The 15,559-nt window shown below is 48.0% G+C and overlaps 1 protein-coding gene across 6 annotated transcripts in view; it reads left to right on the forward strand.

Annotated features, from left to right (window-relative positions):
• slco2b1 (solute carrier organic anion transporter family, member 2B1) overlaps positions 1-15,559 on the forward strand; it is a 105,214-nt gene that overhangs the window by 45,622 nt on the left and 44,033 nt on the right. For 5 of the 6 annotated variants that reach the window (XR_011342359.1, XR_011342360.1, XM_069892168.1 and 2 more), the window contains exons 3-6: positions 139-276; positions 7,424-7,586; positions 8,846-9,067; positions 13,059-13,157. Coding sequence is in view for 4 of the 6 variants with exons in the window: in XM_069892168.1 (XP_069748269.1) it covers positions 139-276; positions 7,424-7,586; positions 8,846-9,067; positions 13,059-13,157 (622 nt within the window). In the remaining 2 variants the exon portion in view is untranslated. The remainder of the gene's footprint in view (positions 1-138; positions 277-7,423; positions 7,587-8,845; positions 9,068-13,058; positions 13,158-15,559) is intronic. The other variant, XM_069892170.1, reaches the window with a different exon arrangement.

A 15,559-nucleotide genomic window follows, 5' to 3' on the forward strand; every position in this document is an offset into this window, starting at 1 on the left:
GAAGTTTTGTGTCGTCTTGGGAAAAGCCTGGACCTCCTGGTGACGGGGAAGGTGGGTGGGGGGAGGGGGGGTGGATTGGTCCCGGAGGAGGAGCAGGATGCTTCTAACTTACCCTGGACCCTCTTGATCTTCCTTCAGTTCTTCGTCCTGTGTCACGGGCTTCTGCAACTCTCCCAGCTCCTCGTCTCAGGATACATGAAGAGCATCATCTCCACGGTGGAGAAGAGGTTTGGAATGTCCAGTCAGAACTCAGGAATGCTGTCCTCACTCAACGAGGTAGGTAGTGTAAGAGGGTGCAACATGAGTCCATAGAACACCTCAGCATCAAACTCTTATTTTGCCTTGTTCCGTTGACCTCCATATCCCTCCCATCCATGTACTGACCCAAATTTTCAAAATCTAGGCCCCATTCACCACATCACAGCTCGTTCCATAATCCCCTCATTCTGCATGAAGAAGTTCCCTCCAAATATTCCCTTTAAACTTTTCCCCTTTCACCCTTAACCCATGCCCTCCAGTTTGTATCTCACCTACCCTCAGTGGAAAAAGCCTCCTTGCATTTACTCTCCCCTCATAATTTTAAATACATCCATCAAATCTCCCCTCATTCTTCTGCACTCTAGGGAATAAAGTCCTAACCTGTTTAATCTTTCCCTGTAACTCAACTCCTGAAGTCCGGGCAACATCCATGTCTTATACAATTTTACCATAACATCCAACCCTTATACTTGATTATTTGATTTATGAAGGCCAATGTGTCAAAAGTTCTCTTTACAACTCTATCTAACTGTGAAGCCACTTTCAGGAAATTATGTATCTGTATTCTGCACTCCTCAACATCCTACCGTGTACGAACTTTCTTGGTTTGTCCTTCCAGAATGCAACACCTCATGCTTATCTGCATTAAATTTACAATTTTGCAGCCGATTTTTTCCAGCTGGTCCAGATCCCTCTGCAAGCTTCAGAAACCTTCCTCACTGTCCACAACGTCACCACCTCCAAACTTGCTGATCCAATTTACCTCATTATCATCCAGATCATTGGAACTTCCCGACTAACCTCCCTTGTGGAGCTATTTACTTGGGCGACACGGTTAGTGCAACACTGTTACAGCACCAGTGACCGGGGTTCAGATCCGGTGCTGTCTGTAAGGAGTTTGCATATTCTCCTCGTGTCTGTGTAGGTTTCCTCCGGGTGCTCCAGTTTCCAAAAATGTACCACCATTGGAGATTTATTGGGTGGCACGGGCTGGTGAGCCGGGAGGACCTGTTACCATGCCACAGATTTAAATTAAAGTTCATGCAGACAATTATTCTGGTAACCTCCTCAAAAACTCTATAACCATATCAGAATGATGGGCTGATAGGGAAGGTTGAAGAACGACGGGCTGGTAGGGAGGGTTGAAGGACGACGGGCTGGTAGGGAGGGTTGAAGGACAACAGGCTGGTAGGGAGGGTTGAAGGACAACGGGCTGGTAGGGAGGGTTGAAGGACGACGAGCTGGTAGGGAGGGTTGAAGGACGACGGGCTGGTAGGGATGGTTGAAGGACGACGGGCTGGTAGGAAGGGTTGAAGGACGACGGGCTGGTAGGGAAGGGTTGAAGACGACGGGCTGGTAGGGAGGGTTGAAGGGCGACGGGCTGGTAGGAAGGGTTGAAGGACGACGGGCTGGTAGGGAGGGTTGAAGGACGACAGGCTGGTAGGGAGGGTTGAAGGGCGACGGGCTGGTAGGAAGGGTTGAAGAACGACGGGCTGGTAGGGAGGGTTGGGGGATGCTGACGATGGGCTGATAGGGAGGGATGGTGATTGGCAGGTGCCCAATGAAGGGAAATTGAGAGAAAAGGGTCAGGTGGTGGAGGATGAAGTTCAATTTTATTATTATTATTTAATTGTATAAGTACAGCTGGATGAAACAACGTTTATTGGTCCTTGGTGTAAAACCATGTAAACACATACGTAGACAGAGCACACATATTTACAAGTGTTTTATATGCAGTATAGATAAATAAATAATGCAGGCTCGGAGGGTCAGTGCAAGCAGTTCCTTTGGTCGTTCAGCGTTCTCACTTCCTGTATGAAGAAGCTGTTCCTCAGCCTGGTGGCGCTGGCTCTGAACCTGTATCTCTTCCCTGATGGGAGCAGCTGGAAGATGCTGTGTGCAGGGTGGAAGGGGTCCTCGATGATTTTGTGCACCCTTGTCAGACAATGAATCTGGTAGATGGGGAGGAGGGGGGTGGAGGGAGAATCCAATGATCCTCTCTGCCAGACTCGTGGTCCTGTGGATTGACCTCCGATCCGTTTCTCTACAACATCTACCAGGACCCTCTCGATAGAGCTTCTGTAGAAGGTTGATGTGATAGCAACCGGTAGCCTCGCCCGCTTCAGCCTTCTCAGGAAATGTAGTCGCTGCTGCGTCTTCCTGACAAGTGAGGAGATGTGTGTGCAGGATAGGTCACACGACTGAGTAGTGGAGGGTGGTCACCCCTAGACCTCCTGAGGTCCGCGATCGTCTCCTCTGTGGAGTCGCACAGTGCAAACAGGCCCTTCAGCTCACTACACCAGGTATCCATCAACACCAATCATATTTCCCAGCAGTTGGACGTCCCCTTCATGGCTAGGTGATTCACGAGCACTTGTGGATTCTTCAAAAAACACTGAGAGTCTTTACCTCCATCATCCTTTCAGATCTCCCTTCCTCCAGAGAAATAAACATCCTCAGATTCCCTGTAAATCGATGTGGGGGTAAATGGGATCAGCTCAGGTTGATGACCTGGTCAGCTCAGACAAGTCGGAACGAAGGGAGGTAAATGAGGGAGTCTGCAGACGCTGGGAAGTTGTGGAGAAGCATAGCAGGCCACGCAGCGCCCCAGGGTAATAAAGAGGCACAGGCAGCCAATGTTTTGGACCTGGGGCCTTCTTCAGGAGTTCTGAAAATCAGGCAGATGCCCAATTTAACAAGGTGGGTCTGCGGGGGGGAGAGAAGGGAAGGCGGAGGAGCACAGGGGTCATTGGTGGATGCAGGTAGGAGTAAGCTGAGACATGATGGGGGGGGAGAGGGCAGAGGATATCCTTCTCTGATGGGAGAAGGAAGGGAAAGGGGTTGGGGAGGTGGGGGAGATAGGGCACAGAGGGATAGGCAAAGAGAGAGACTCGGAGGGTCAACAGAAACTGGAGAAGTCGATATTAATGCCATCTGGTTGGAGAGGGCCCAGATGGAATATTTAAGTCTTGTTCCTCCAATTTGTGGGTGGCCTTGGTTTGGCAGTGCTTGAGGCTGTGGACAGACATGTCGGTGTGGCAGTGGTGCATGGAATTAAAATGGTTGGCTGAAGCATTTATTCTTGCACCATCACCTTCTGCAATCTGTCTGAAAATCCCCCAACACTGAGAAAATATTGACAGGGCCTTGATGTAGCTAGAAAGCATCTTTGAGAATATTGCTCAACCCCCTGGTTCAATGTGTTCCAGTTGAGGGTAACAGGATGTACTGTGTTTGGCTATCAATTAGATTGGAATTTACCCAGAGTTCACTTGCAACAGCCGTTCTCAATCTGCAGCTCCCCCCGCCTCCCAGGACTCTGCTGTAAGTTTATGGGCCCCCTTCCCTGTGAAACAGTCAAACTTTCGTTTCCTCTTTAAAATGTGCACTCAGCATGAAGTTACAAAGCAAACAAAATCAAAGAAACATCCCAGATCTATACAATAAAATAGCAGAACCGAACTACATGTTGACAGACAAAGAAGGAAGAATCAACACATAAGGAGAATGATCAAATTCTGCACAAAATCACACAACGTGCCGATCCTTCAAAGAAAAGTAGTTAACAGAAAAAAAAGAAAGACCCCCCTCCCCCAAAGGAAAAGGGAGAAAGGGGTAATTCTCCCATATAATGTGACAATATCATCTGTTTTCCAAAAGCATTAATTACATACAGATGAAACATGACGTGATTCATCTAGAACTTCCTTCCTTTTTTGACGTAGACATCACTAGGGATACTGGAGATAGAGGTATTAAAGACGGGAGGGGGGGATTATCAAAGGTTAATCCCCGTGTATCTTAAATACAGGTTCCATATCCTTAAAAACGTGTTGTAACGGTTTCTGAGGTTGTAAGTAACCTTCTCTAGGAGAACACAACTATGCATTTCTGACTTCCAGCGGGTCAGACCCAGTTGGGAATCTGATTTCCAAGTCATGGCTATGCATTTCCTGGCCTCTGCTAAAGTGAGTTTAACAAATTTCAACTGATACTTCAACAGCCTCATTTTAGGTCTCATACCTGCTAATTTTCCCAATAAAAACAATTCTGGCACCTGAGGGTATCGAAATCAGGTTATTGGCTCCAGGAGACTCTCCAAATTTTCCCAGAAGGATCTCACCTTAGAGCATGATCAGATGGAATCTTGACCGCATCGAAACATAAATTGGATAATTCAGATTCCACTTTATTTAATTTTTGCAAGAAATTATTATTGCACCAGCCTGTACTTTACATTAATTGTATTGCTCAATCAGTCCTGACACAGGTCAGACCAGCAAAATGAATCAATTTCTGTCCCCAAACCTGACTCCCATCTCTCTTGACTTATCTAGCCCTTGAAGTAAGAAATATACTTTTGGGATAAATTTCTTTGTGATACCCTCTCGAACCAGAGTCTCTATTTCAGTACATTGCGGTAAGGCCAGTGCTGGTCCTAATTTATTTAAGTTTTCGTTTCTTCCGTACTTCTCTCCGACATGTAAAACTACTTATGTGGTGAAAAGAAAACAAGGCTTTTGCTTAAATGTGCTGTTGCAGCGAAATATTCTATACTGTGGAACCGCTGTACACTGTGTTGAGTTAATGTATACACAGGGAAGTCGATGTACACGCTGTGGAGCCTAGTCCGGGCTTGCATGCTGGGTTTATATACATCACTGCTTCTACCACGTGGACAGGAAGTGACATCATCAGTGTCATCTGCCCCGATTTTAAAAACATTTGTCAGATGACGGTCCCGTGTTTTCCACAACACGTCCGCCATTTCAGGAGCCCATTTGCTTGCTGGTAAGTGGGTGGCCACGCTGTGGGCCCCCTCCCCCCCCCGGGAGGAGGGGGGGGTGTTGGATAGTAGGGTCCCCATTGAGGATGGCTGCACTAGAGGGCATGCACTTAAAGCAAGGGGACTAATAAGGGCTGCGCGGATGGCGTGGCGGTTAGTGCAATGCCTTTACAGCGCCAGCGATAGAGACTGGAGTTTGAATCCAGTGCTCCCTCTAAGGAGTTTGTACATTCTTCCCGTGTCTGCAAGCGTTTTCCCCCGGAGCTTCGGTTTCCTCCCACCGTTTAAAACTTACCGGGGGTTGTAGGTTAATGGGATGTAGATTGAGTGGCACAGACTCATGGGGCGAAATGACCATTTACCGCACGATATGTCTAAATTTAAAAAAAGAATTTACATTAAAAAAAAATAAGGGGAGTAAAAGTTCAAGGGAGATGTGCGGGGGCAGGATTTACACACAGAGAGCGCCTAAAATGGGCTGTCGTGGGGAGTGGTGGAAGTAAATACGACAGTGAGGCTGAAGAGGCCACGAGACAGGCATGTGGATATGCAAGAGTTGCGTCGCATGCAGGCAGCAGAGGTTTCATTTGGATGTCATGTTCAGGACAAATATTGTGGGCCAAAGGGCCTGTTCCTGTACTATCCCAAATGCAAAACATTGGGGGACTGAATATATTTGCCTTGCTTTATTTTGGATTTTATTTCTCCCAGAGGTATCAAACTCTTAGAATTAGGCTCTGACCATGTGATTCTTGTAGCAGTTCAAATCCCATCACATTTAACTAATTAAATAAAACTCATCTTCTCAGGTCAATGAGGTGAAGTTGGGGTTGATTCAAGGTTCCTTTATGGTCATGTCAGAACATGTAATGTCACAGGAACTTGCCCTCTTCCTGCCGTAAGGCAAAAGGTCACCACCAGTGTCGCCCAGTGCCCCTTACAGTAATTGAAAGAGAAGCAAAAGAGAGTCCCCTTAAGTCACCGAGTGTCTGTGGATTCGCTTCCAGTGATTTCCCACAGCCACACAGACTCCTGTTCGATCCATCGGCCATCCGAGCTCCAGATCCAAACCTCTGACATGCTCAGGAAACACTCAGTGTTTCGGAAGCCCTTCTTGTCCTCAGCACCCTCTCGAATCCTGGCTCTGATACCTGGTTCCCATATAAACTAGGTGTAGAAGTAGACCATTTGGCCCTTCAAGCCTACGCCATTCATTATGATCATGGGTGATGGTCTACTCAGAACCTGCCTTCTCCACATACCCCCCGATCCCCTTAGGCACAAGGGCCATATCCAACTCCCTCTTAAATATGGATGAACTGGCTTCAACTACTTCCTGTGGCAAAGAATTCAACAGATTCACCACTCTCTGAGAGAACTTTTTTTTTCTTATCTCAGTCCTAAAAGACTTCCCCCTTATCCATAAACTGTGTTCTCCTGGGAATAACATCAGGAACAACCTTCTGCATCCAGCCTATCCAATCCCTTAAAGTTCTTATGTGTTTCTATAAGATTCCCCCCTCTATCTTCTAAATTCCAGTCAGTATAAGCCTAGTCGATCCAGCCTTTCTTCATATGCAAGTCCTGCCATTCCTGGTATCAATCTAGTGAACCTTCTTTGCACTCCCCCTATGGCGAGGATGTCTTTCCTCAGATAAGGAGACCAAAACTGTGCACAATACTCCAGCTGTGGTCTCACCAAGGCCCTGTATGGCTGCAGTAGAACCTCTCTGCTCCTGTACTCGAATCCTCTTGCTCTGAATGCCATCATACCATTCCCTTTCCTCGCTGCCTGCTGTACCTGCTCGCCCACTTTCAATGACTGGTGCACAGCGACACCCAGGTCTCGTTGCATCTCTCCTTTTCCTAATCTGACCCCATTGAGATAATGATCTTCTCTCCTGTTCTTGCCTCCAAAGTGGATAACCACACATTTAGCCATATTATATTGCACCTGCCATGCCTTGGCCCACTCGCCTAACTTGCCCAAGTCACCTCATATCCTCTACACACAGATTCGGGTCGTATGTGAACTTGAAGATGCTGCTTTCACACCTACAAGGGCCAGTGCACTGAAAGTCTTGCTTTATGAATCGTAATGTGCTCCGTCAATAAGTACGAAGTGAATGAGAACACCAGAGAATTAAAAAACTAAAAACTGTCCACCTGCTTCTCCCTTAACTTTTTTATTCCGACACCTGCCTGTTTTTGCCTGACGCAGGGCCCAGGCCCGAAACGCTGGTTCCCCTTCACTCCCTGCGGATGTTGCGCGACATGCTGGGTTTGTCCACAGCATGTTTGTTGCCTGCGCTTGGCCCCAGTGCCCGCAGGTGCCTTCGTTCAACTCCGGACATTTTCTCTCTGTATTTGCCGTTCCAGATCGGAAGCACGGTGCTGATCGTCTTTGTCAGCTACTTTGGGAGCCGGATTCACCGGCCCCGTCTGATTGGTTGTGGAGGGATTGTGGTTAGCGTTGCTGCCTTCACCATGGCTGTGCCTCACTTCCTCATGGCCCACTACGTGTACGACCGTGTTGCGGCAAGTGAGTGCTGACCTTTGTTGACCGCGGGATCGGGTTCTAGGGCCGTGCAGACCTGCGGCAGCTCTTAGTGAGGCCCCGCTTTGGAATGTTGTGGTCCGTTCTAGTCACCTCAGTGCAATAAGGATGTGGATGCTGCAGAGAGGGTGTAGAGGAGATTTACAGGGATGCAGGGGTCATCTACTACATCTAGGGCTCCCGTTGTGGTCTTCCCTACATCGGAGAGACTGGGCGCACATTCGCTCTGTCTGTATCAGTGAAGGGGATCTCCTAGAGGCTGACCAATTCTGCGTCCCACTCCTGATATGTCTGTACATGGCACTGCCAATCCAAGCCACCAGTAAATTGGAGGAGAAACACCTAATATTCCGTCTGGGCCCTCGCCAATTGAATGGCAGCGACATCGACTTCTCCGGCTTCCGTGAGCCCACTCTCCCTCCCTTTCCCATCCCCCCCCCCCCCGGGCCATCCACCTCTTGCCTGTGCTCCTCCCCTTGCCCCTCTCTCCACCATTTAATTCAGACGCCTGGCTGATTTTTGATTCCTACCTCAAAGAAGAGCTCAGGCCCAAAACATGAGTTATGTATCTTTACCTTTTATTTATTTTTTAATTTTTAAATTTAAGTTTAAATTTTTTTAAATGTAAATTTAGACATAGAGCCCATGCTGCTCAATTAACCTTCAACTCTTGATACTTTTCAAATGGTGGGAGGAAACCAGAGACTGACCACACCCCCCCTCCCCCTCCACCATCCCGGGGGAAAACCCACGCAAGCATGGGGAGAACGTACAAACTCCTTAAAGACAGCGTGGGATTCGAACCCTCCCGTCCCTGTCGCTGGCTCTGGGATGGCGGTGTGCTGATCACTACGCCATCTATGCTGCCCAATCCTGAAGACGTGCCCCCTTGTCCTAGACGTGCTGATGTCATTCAGCATGGGTTGACTTTGGTGGATAGCACGCAAAACAAAGCTGATGCCCTCTCATCATGCCAGCCATCTCTGCTACATAAAGGCTACTGTATGGCCTGTTGAGTTTGTCCAGCATTTTCATTTGTGTAAATTACAAGGCCGCTGCCAGGATTGGAGAGCGCGCCTTAGGAGGACAGGTTGGGGGAACTTGGTCTTTTCTCCTTGGAGCAACAGGGATGAGGGGTGACCTGACAGAGGTGCTCAAGATGATGAGAGGAAGGGATCGCGCGGGTGGCCAGAGGCTTTTTCCCAGTTAGTTCAGTAGCGTGATGCTTGTTTTGCCCTCCGCAGATAGAGTGGACAACATCAGTGATGTCTGCCAGTTGACACAGGCAGTTCAGTCCAGGAGCAATCAGACCAACGGCGTGGACAACGCTAGGAGTGACCACCGCATGCTGTCACTACTCATGGTTGGACAGTTACTGTTGGGCGTGGGAGGGGTCCCCATTCAACCCTTCGGGATATCTTACGTGGATGATTATGCCAACAGCAGGAACTCGCCATTGTACCTCGGTACGTCGACAGAGATCTCAAATTCTGTATTTCAGGATTCAATGTTCCTTTATTGTCATGTAATAGTATGTAATATTACACAAAATTGCCTTCCGCCTGCCGAAAGGCAAAAAGTCACCATTAGTGTTCCCGCTGCCCCTTACAGTACGAGAAAAAGAGAGGCCCTTCTGAGTCACCGAGTATCCGTGGATTCGCCTCCAGCGATTCTCGCAGCCACCTGTTCCGTACTTAACATCATAAGATAGCGGTTTTCAAACTTTTTCTTTCCACTAGGACCAAACTAGACCATCGGGGCTCTGTGATTAGTGAGGGATTGCTTAAGGTGGGATGTGGGTGGAAAGAAAAGTTGGAAAATACCTGTTTTAATCGTCCCTCATGGACTCGTTATGTGCACGGTTTCAGAACGCCAAAGGAAATGGGCTATGAAAATTTTTCTCAAGCAAAATATTTCAGTAACAATTGGGTCTAGAGCAATGGTTCTCAACCTTCCCTCCCCACTCACATCCCACCTTCAGCAATCCCTTACTAATAATCACAGAGCACCGATGGCATAGGTATTACTGAAATTGGGATGTGAGTGGGAAGAAAACAAGTTGCCCACCCTTGTTCTAGAATCTCCCACCATTCGAAACAACCTTTCTACAACTACTCTGTCCACACCATTCAACACTCAAAATGGTTCAATGAGAACGCCCCCCCGCCTCATTCTCCTAAACTCCCAACAAGTCCAGGCCAAGAGCTGTCAAACGCTCCTCATGTGATAACCCTTTCATTCTCGAAATCACCTTCGTGAACCTCTGAACCCTCTCCAACGTCAGCGCATCCTTTCTTCAACGAGGAGCCCATAACTGCTCACAATATTCCACGTGAGGTCTCCCCAGGGCCTCAACATCACATCCCTGCTCTTAGATTCTATTCCTCTTGAAATGAACGCCAGCATCGCATTTGCCTTTTTCACCACCATCTCAACCTGTAAGTTCACCTTAAGGCCATCCTGCATAAGGACTCCCAAGGCCCTTGGCATCTGGGGATTTTTAATGTTCTTCCCAGTTAAAATATAATCTGCCCATTTCTTTTTGCTACCAGTGCATGACCATTCACTGTCTGATTTTTATATTTCATTTGCCACCTCTCTGCCCATTCTTCTCATCTGTCCAAATCCTTCTTCAGCCTCCCTGTGCCCTCAGCACTATGTGCTCCTCCACCTATAACCATATAACAATTCCAGCATGGAAACAGGCCATCTCGACCCCTCTAGTCTTCACCGAGTCAAGTCCTCTCCTCTAGTCCAACCTACCCACACCCTGCCAATAACCCTCCATTCCCCTTCCATGCATATACCTATCCAATTTTTCCTTAAGTGACAAAATGGACCCTGCCGCCACTACTTCTCCCAGAAGCTCATTCCACATTCCCACCACTCTCTGAGTGAAGAAGATCCCCCTCGTGTAACTTCCAAACTTTTGCCCCTTAACCTACCTATCGTCTGCAAACTTGACCACATAGCCATTCATTCCATAATCCAAATCATTAACATACCACATTAAAAAGGAGTGGTCAACACCGTCTCCCATGAGGATCGGGCAGCCAACCAGAATATGATCCCTGTATCCCAAATCTGTTCTCTGCCAGTCAGCCGATGCTCTACCCTAGTGTGTTTCCTGTTACACCATGGGCTCTTATCTTTTTAAGTCACCTACGTCAAAGGTCTTCTGAAAATCCAAGTGCACAACATCCATGCATCTACTTTACCCAGCCTGCTTGTCGCTTCGAAGAATTCCAATAGGTTTGTCAAGCGAGATTTTCCTTTAAGCGAAACCATTGCTGGATTTGGCCTATCTTGTCGTGTCCTCCAATTACTCCGTTACCTCATCCTTGACGATCCGCTCCAACATCTTCTGACGTCAAGCTAACCAGCCTTCCTTTCTGCTGCCTCCCTCCTTTCTTGAACAGTGGGGTGACATTTGCAATTTGCTATTGATTCCGGAAAGATCATTACCGAAGCCTCCAATGCTACCTCTTTCAGAATCCATCTGGGCCGGGAGACTTATCCACCCTTAGGGGCTTCAGCTTTCTGAGCACCTTCCCCCTTGAAATAGTAACTGGACTCACTTCCCTTCAATATCTGGAACACTGCTGGTGTTTTCCACAGTGAAGACTGATGCAATATACTTATTTAGTTCCTCTGCCATCTCCTTGTCCCCCAGTATTATTTCTCTGAAGTCATTTTCTAACGGTCCTGTGTCTGGTCTCACCCCTCTTTTATTCTTGAAGAAACATCTTGTATTCTCTTTGATATTATTTGCCAGCCTACTTTCATATTCGGGAACCAAGTTCCAGATCCAACCCTCCAACACAGTCAGGAAGCCTTCAACCCCCAAGGCGCCTCTTCTTGTCCTCAGCGCCTTATCAAGTCCTGGCTCTGACACCTGGTTCCCATGAGCCGGTCTCCAGCAGCCCGCGCGGATCCCCCCCAACTGCAAGTCACCCACAGCCTGTGGTGGGTCGCTCAGTCGCTGTGGTCGTGTTCCCTGGTCCTTCAGCTCCTGAGCCACCCACAGGTCCACTGCCGTGATCACAGACCTGTCTTCTCTGCTTCTTCTTATTGGGGGGGTGGGGGGGGAGGTTCTCCCAGTTATTGGTACCCTGCTGCCCCGGAGTACGCACCCTCTTGTGGTATGCTGCCCAGCACAGGCACTGCCACCTGAGGCCCAGACCCCGAGGTTGCAGGGTTTTACTTACAAACACCCTCAGCTCCTCTAACAGGCCGATTAAACACCTTTTCGGAGTCGCCAGAATTTGGACCGGGCAGTTGAACCGTCAGAGTGGCACTGTGTCTCTGCTCTCTCAGGTCCACACCAGCGGCAAATTGCCGTAGGGGCAAATGGCACCTTTTCGGCTGCGTTGTAGCATAGTCAAGCGCTAAAGCAGGTTATTCGTCCCAACTCCTCCATGTTGGTTGACCTCCATTTTGCTGATTTTGGCCCTCTCCTATCCTAGACTCTGTCCAAATGTCATTTTTTTTACATTGTAATTCTTCCCGGATCTGCCACCTCCCCTTATTCCACACACCTCTACGTTAAAAGTTTGGCCCTCAGGACCTCTTTCAATCCCTCCTCTTTCACCTTAAATCTGATCTCGCCTATCATCCTGGGAATAAGATTATGAATGTGGCAGGTATTTAGGACCCTGGTCAGACCCCACTTGGAGGACTGTGCTCAGTTCTGGTCACCTCACTACTGGAAGGATGCGGAAGCCATAGAAAGGGTGCAGAAGAGATTTACAAGGATGTTGCCTGGAGGAGGGAGCAGGCCTTATGAAAACATTCCTGAAGTTGTCCCCTCTTGTCCTGCTCTTCCACCGTGGGAAACAACCTTTCTACAAGCTGTCCACGTCTTTCAACATTCAAAATATTTCAATGAGATTCCCCCCTCCCCCCATCTCCTAAATTTCAACAAGTACAGGACAAGAACCTTACGAAAACAAGTTGAGTGAACTAGTCCTTTTCTCCTTGGAGCAACAGAGGATGAGAGGTGATAGAGGTGTCTAGGAGGATGAGAGACATTGATCGTGCAGATAGTCAGCGGCTTTTTCCCAACAGCTGAAATGGTTGTCCCCAAGAGGACATGGGTTTAAGGTGCTGGGGAGTAGGTACAGAGGGAATGTCTGGGGCACGTTTTCTTTTTACACAGAGCGTGGTGAGTATGTGGAATGGGCTGCCAGCAACAATGATAGAGGTGGATATGATAGGGTCCTTTAAGAGACTTTTGGATAGGATAACTTAGAAAAATAGTGGGCAATGGGAAAGCCGAGTAATTTCTAAGGTAGGGACGCATTCAGCACAACTTTATGGGCCAAAGGGCCTGTATTGTGCTGTAGGGTTCTTATTTATCTTATCTTTAATTTCAGAGATGAAGCATATTTAACAGGCCCTTCCAGCCCACTTTTCTGATGGTGCAGGTTTTCACTTTGAATCTTCTTTCCCATTTAGGGATTCTGTTTGCAGTGAGCGTTTTGGGACCAGGTTTTGGCTTTGTGTTGGGCGCTTCTGTTCTCCGTCTCTTCATTGACATTGACAAGGTGCCAGTGGGTAAGTTCTCTGGTTACATGCTGACCTGTGGGTTCCTTAACCCATAAACTTCAGGGATGAGGCACGGTCGACCCTATGCAAACACACTCATTTGGGATTGTTGGGGAGGGCACCACCTTTTAGTAAGATAAGACTACAAGACTAAGGAGCAGAAATAGGCTATTCAGCCCATCGAGTCTACCCCTGATATATTTTCCCCCCACAGCCTGGCCTCCTCCCCATTACTTTTGATGCCATGGTGAATCAAGAACGTACTGATCTCTTCCTTAAATACACCCAATGACCCAGTCTCCACGACTGCCCATGGCAACAAATTCCACAGATTCACCTCCCTCTGACTGCAGAAATTCCTCCCTATCTCTGTTCTAAGTGGATGCCCTTCAGTCCTGAAGTTATGCCCTCTTGTCCTAGACTCTCCCACCATGGGAAACAACCTTTCAACATCTACTCTGTCCATGCCTTTCAACATTCGAAATGTTTCAATAAGGTCCTCCCCTCATTCTCTTGAATTCCATCGAGTATAGGCCAAGAGCTGTCAAACGCTCCTTTTTATTTCTGGAATCATCCTTGTGAACACTCTCTAATATCAGTACATCCTTTCTTAAACGAGGAGCCCAAAAGCACTCACAATTGTCCAAGTGAGATCTCACCAATCCCCTCCTCCTTCATTCCAGGGACTAAAGTCCCAGCCTATCCTTACAATTCGATCCCTCCAGTCCCAGCTACGTCCTTGGAGTTCACTTAACTAGTGACCTATCGCGGACACTCAACATCTCCTCACTTGTCAGGAAGGCGCCACAGTGACTGCACTTCCTGAGAAGACTGAAGTGGGCAAGGCTACCAGGCCCCATCCTGCTGACTTTCTACAGGAGCTCTATCGAGAGCGTCCTGGCCGGCTGCATCACAGTGTGGGTACGGTTGCTGCAGAGAAATGGATCGGAGGTCAATCCACAGGAATGTAAGAGTGGCAGAGAGGATCACTGGGGTCTCCCTCCCCCTCTCCCCCATCGATATGATCGACCAGGATCATTGTCCAAAAAGGGCGCGTAAAATCATTGAGGACCCCTTCCACCCCGCACACAGCATCTTTCAGCTGCTCCCGTCGGGGAAGAGTAACAGGAGGATGAGAGCCAGCACCGCCAGGCTGAGGAATAGGTTCTTCCCACGGGCACTAAGAATGCTGAACGACCAAAGGATCTGCTCGCACCGATCCTCCGAGACTCACATATGTACGAAAGAATATTTATTTATTTGTACGTATGGATGAAATACTTGTCCTTCATGTGTATTGTTTATCCTTGTATGTTCTGTCTGGTTGTGTGTCTGCCTGTTTTTGCACCGAGGACCGGAGAACACTGTTTCATCGGGTTGTTCTTGTACATTCAGTTGACAATAAACTTGACTTGACATCCTACAGAATCTCCTCTGTCCCTCTTCCTATGATGTCCTTCCTAGAGCTGGGTTAACGGAACTGCGCACAGCGTTCCCAGTGGAGTCCCCCCCAATGCCTTGTATAACTGGGTTGTGAGGTTCCAACTTTATGTTGGCTGCCTTCCTGAGGCAGAACCTCTGCAATGGATGGGAGGTTGGAATCTGTGCAGACCTGGCTGTGTTTGCCACCTTCTGTATCCTGCTTCATCCCTGGACAGTAGAATTCCCAAGCCAGGCTGTGATACGACCAGTCACTGCACTCCTGCATAAGTTTGATAGAGTATCGGACGTCATGCCAAATCTCCTTAGAAAGTTGAGGCACAGCTTACAGTTGCCACGATGTACTGACTCTAAGAAAGGACTTCCAAAATATGGAATGCCAGGAACATGAAGGTTCTAACCCTCTCCACCTCCACCCCATCAATGAGGACAGATACAAAGCCTCACCTCTCTTCACCCAACAATCAGGTCCTTGGTCTTGGTGATGTTGAGAGAAGATTGTAGTTCTGGTTCCACCCAACCAGCTTCTCCATCCCACATTCTGATTGATCATTTCCAGTTATTCGGCCAAAAATGATTTGATCCCAGTGAAATTAATCTCTCAAAGACCTCGAGTGTTGCTTCACAGACTTTATTCCACCTGAGTAGAGTGATAGAGGGCTAGTGACACTCCTGACCACTAGATGGAGTCAGAGACTAGTTTGTTGCAGCTTGGGTAGATTCAAAATAGATGCCTCCATGAGGTCTTCTCTGTGTGCATTCTAGATAATAAATACAGTTGTTTAAGATGAACCCAAGTTTCTTTAAGAAGCATCACTTGCTACCAGGAATGGAGGATACACCAGGAGTGGAAGAAACAACACATGGTACAAGATGTGAGAATCAGCTGATATAGCAGCAAAGAGATGGAAAGGGTGATGATTCCTGATGCTGTAAATTAGACTGGAAATCTCAACCATGAGTGGAGGTTG

This window comes from Narcine bancroftii, chromosome 7, assembly GCF_036971445.1.
Source record: "Narcine bancroftii isolate sNarBan1 chromosome 7, sNarBan1.hap1, whole genome shotgun sequence".
In the NCBI taxonomy this organism is placed as follows: Eukaryota; Metazoa; Chordata; class Chondrichthyes; order Torpediniformes; family Narcinidae; genus Narcine; species Narcine bancroftii.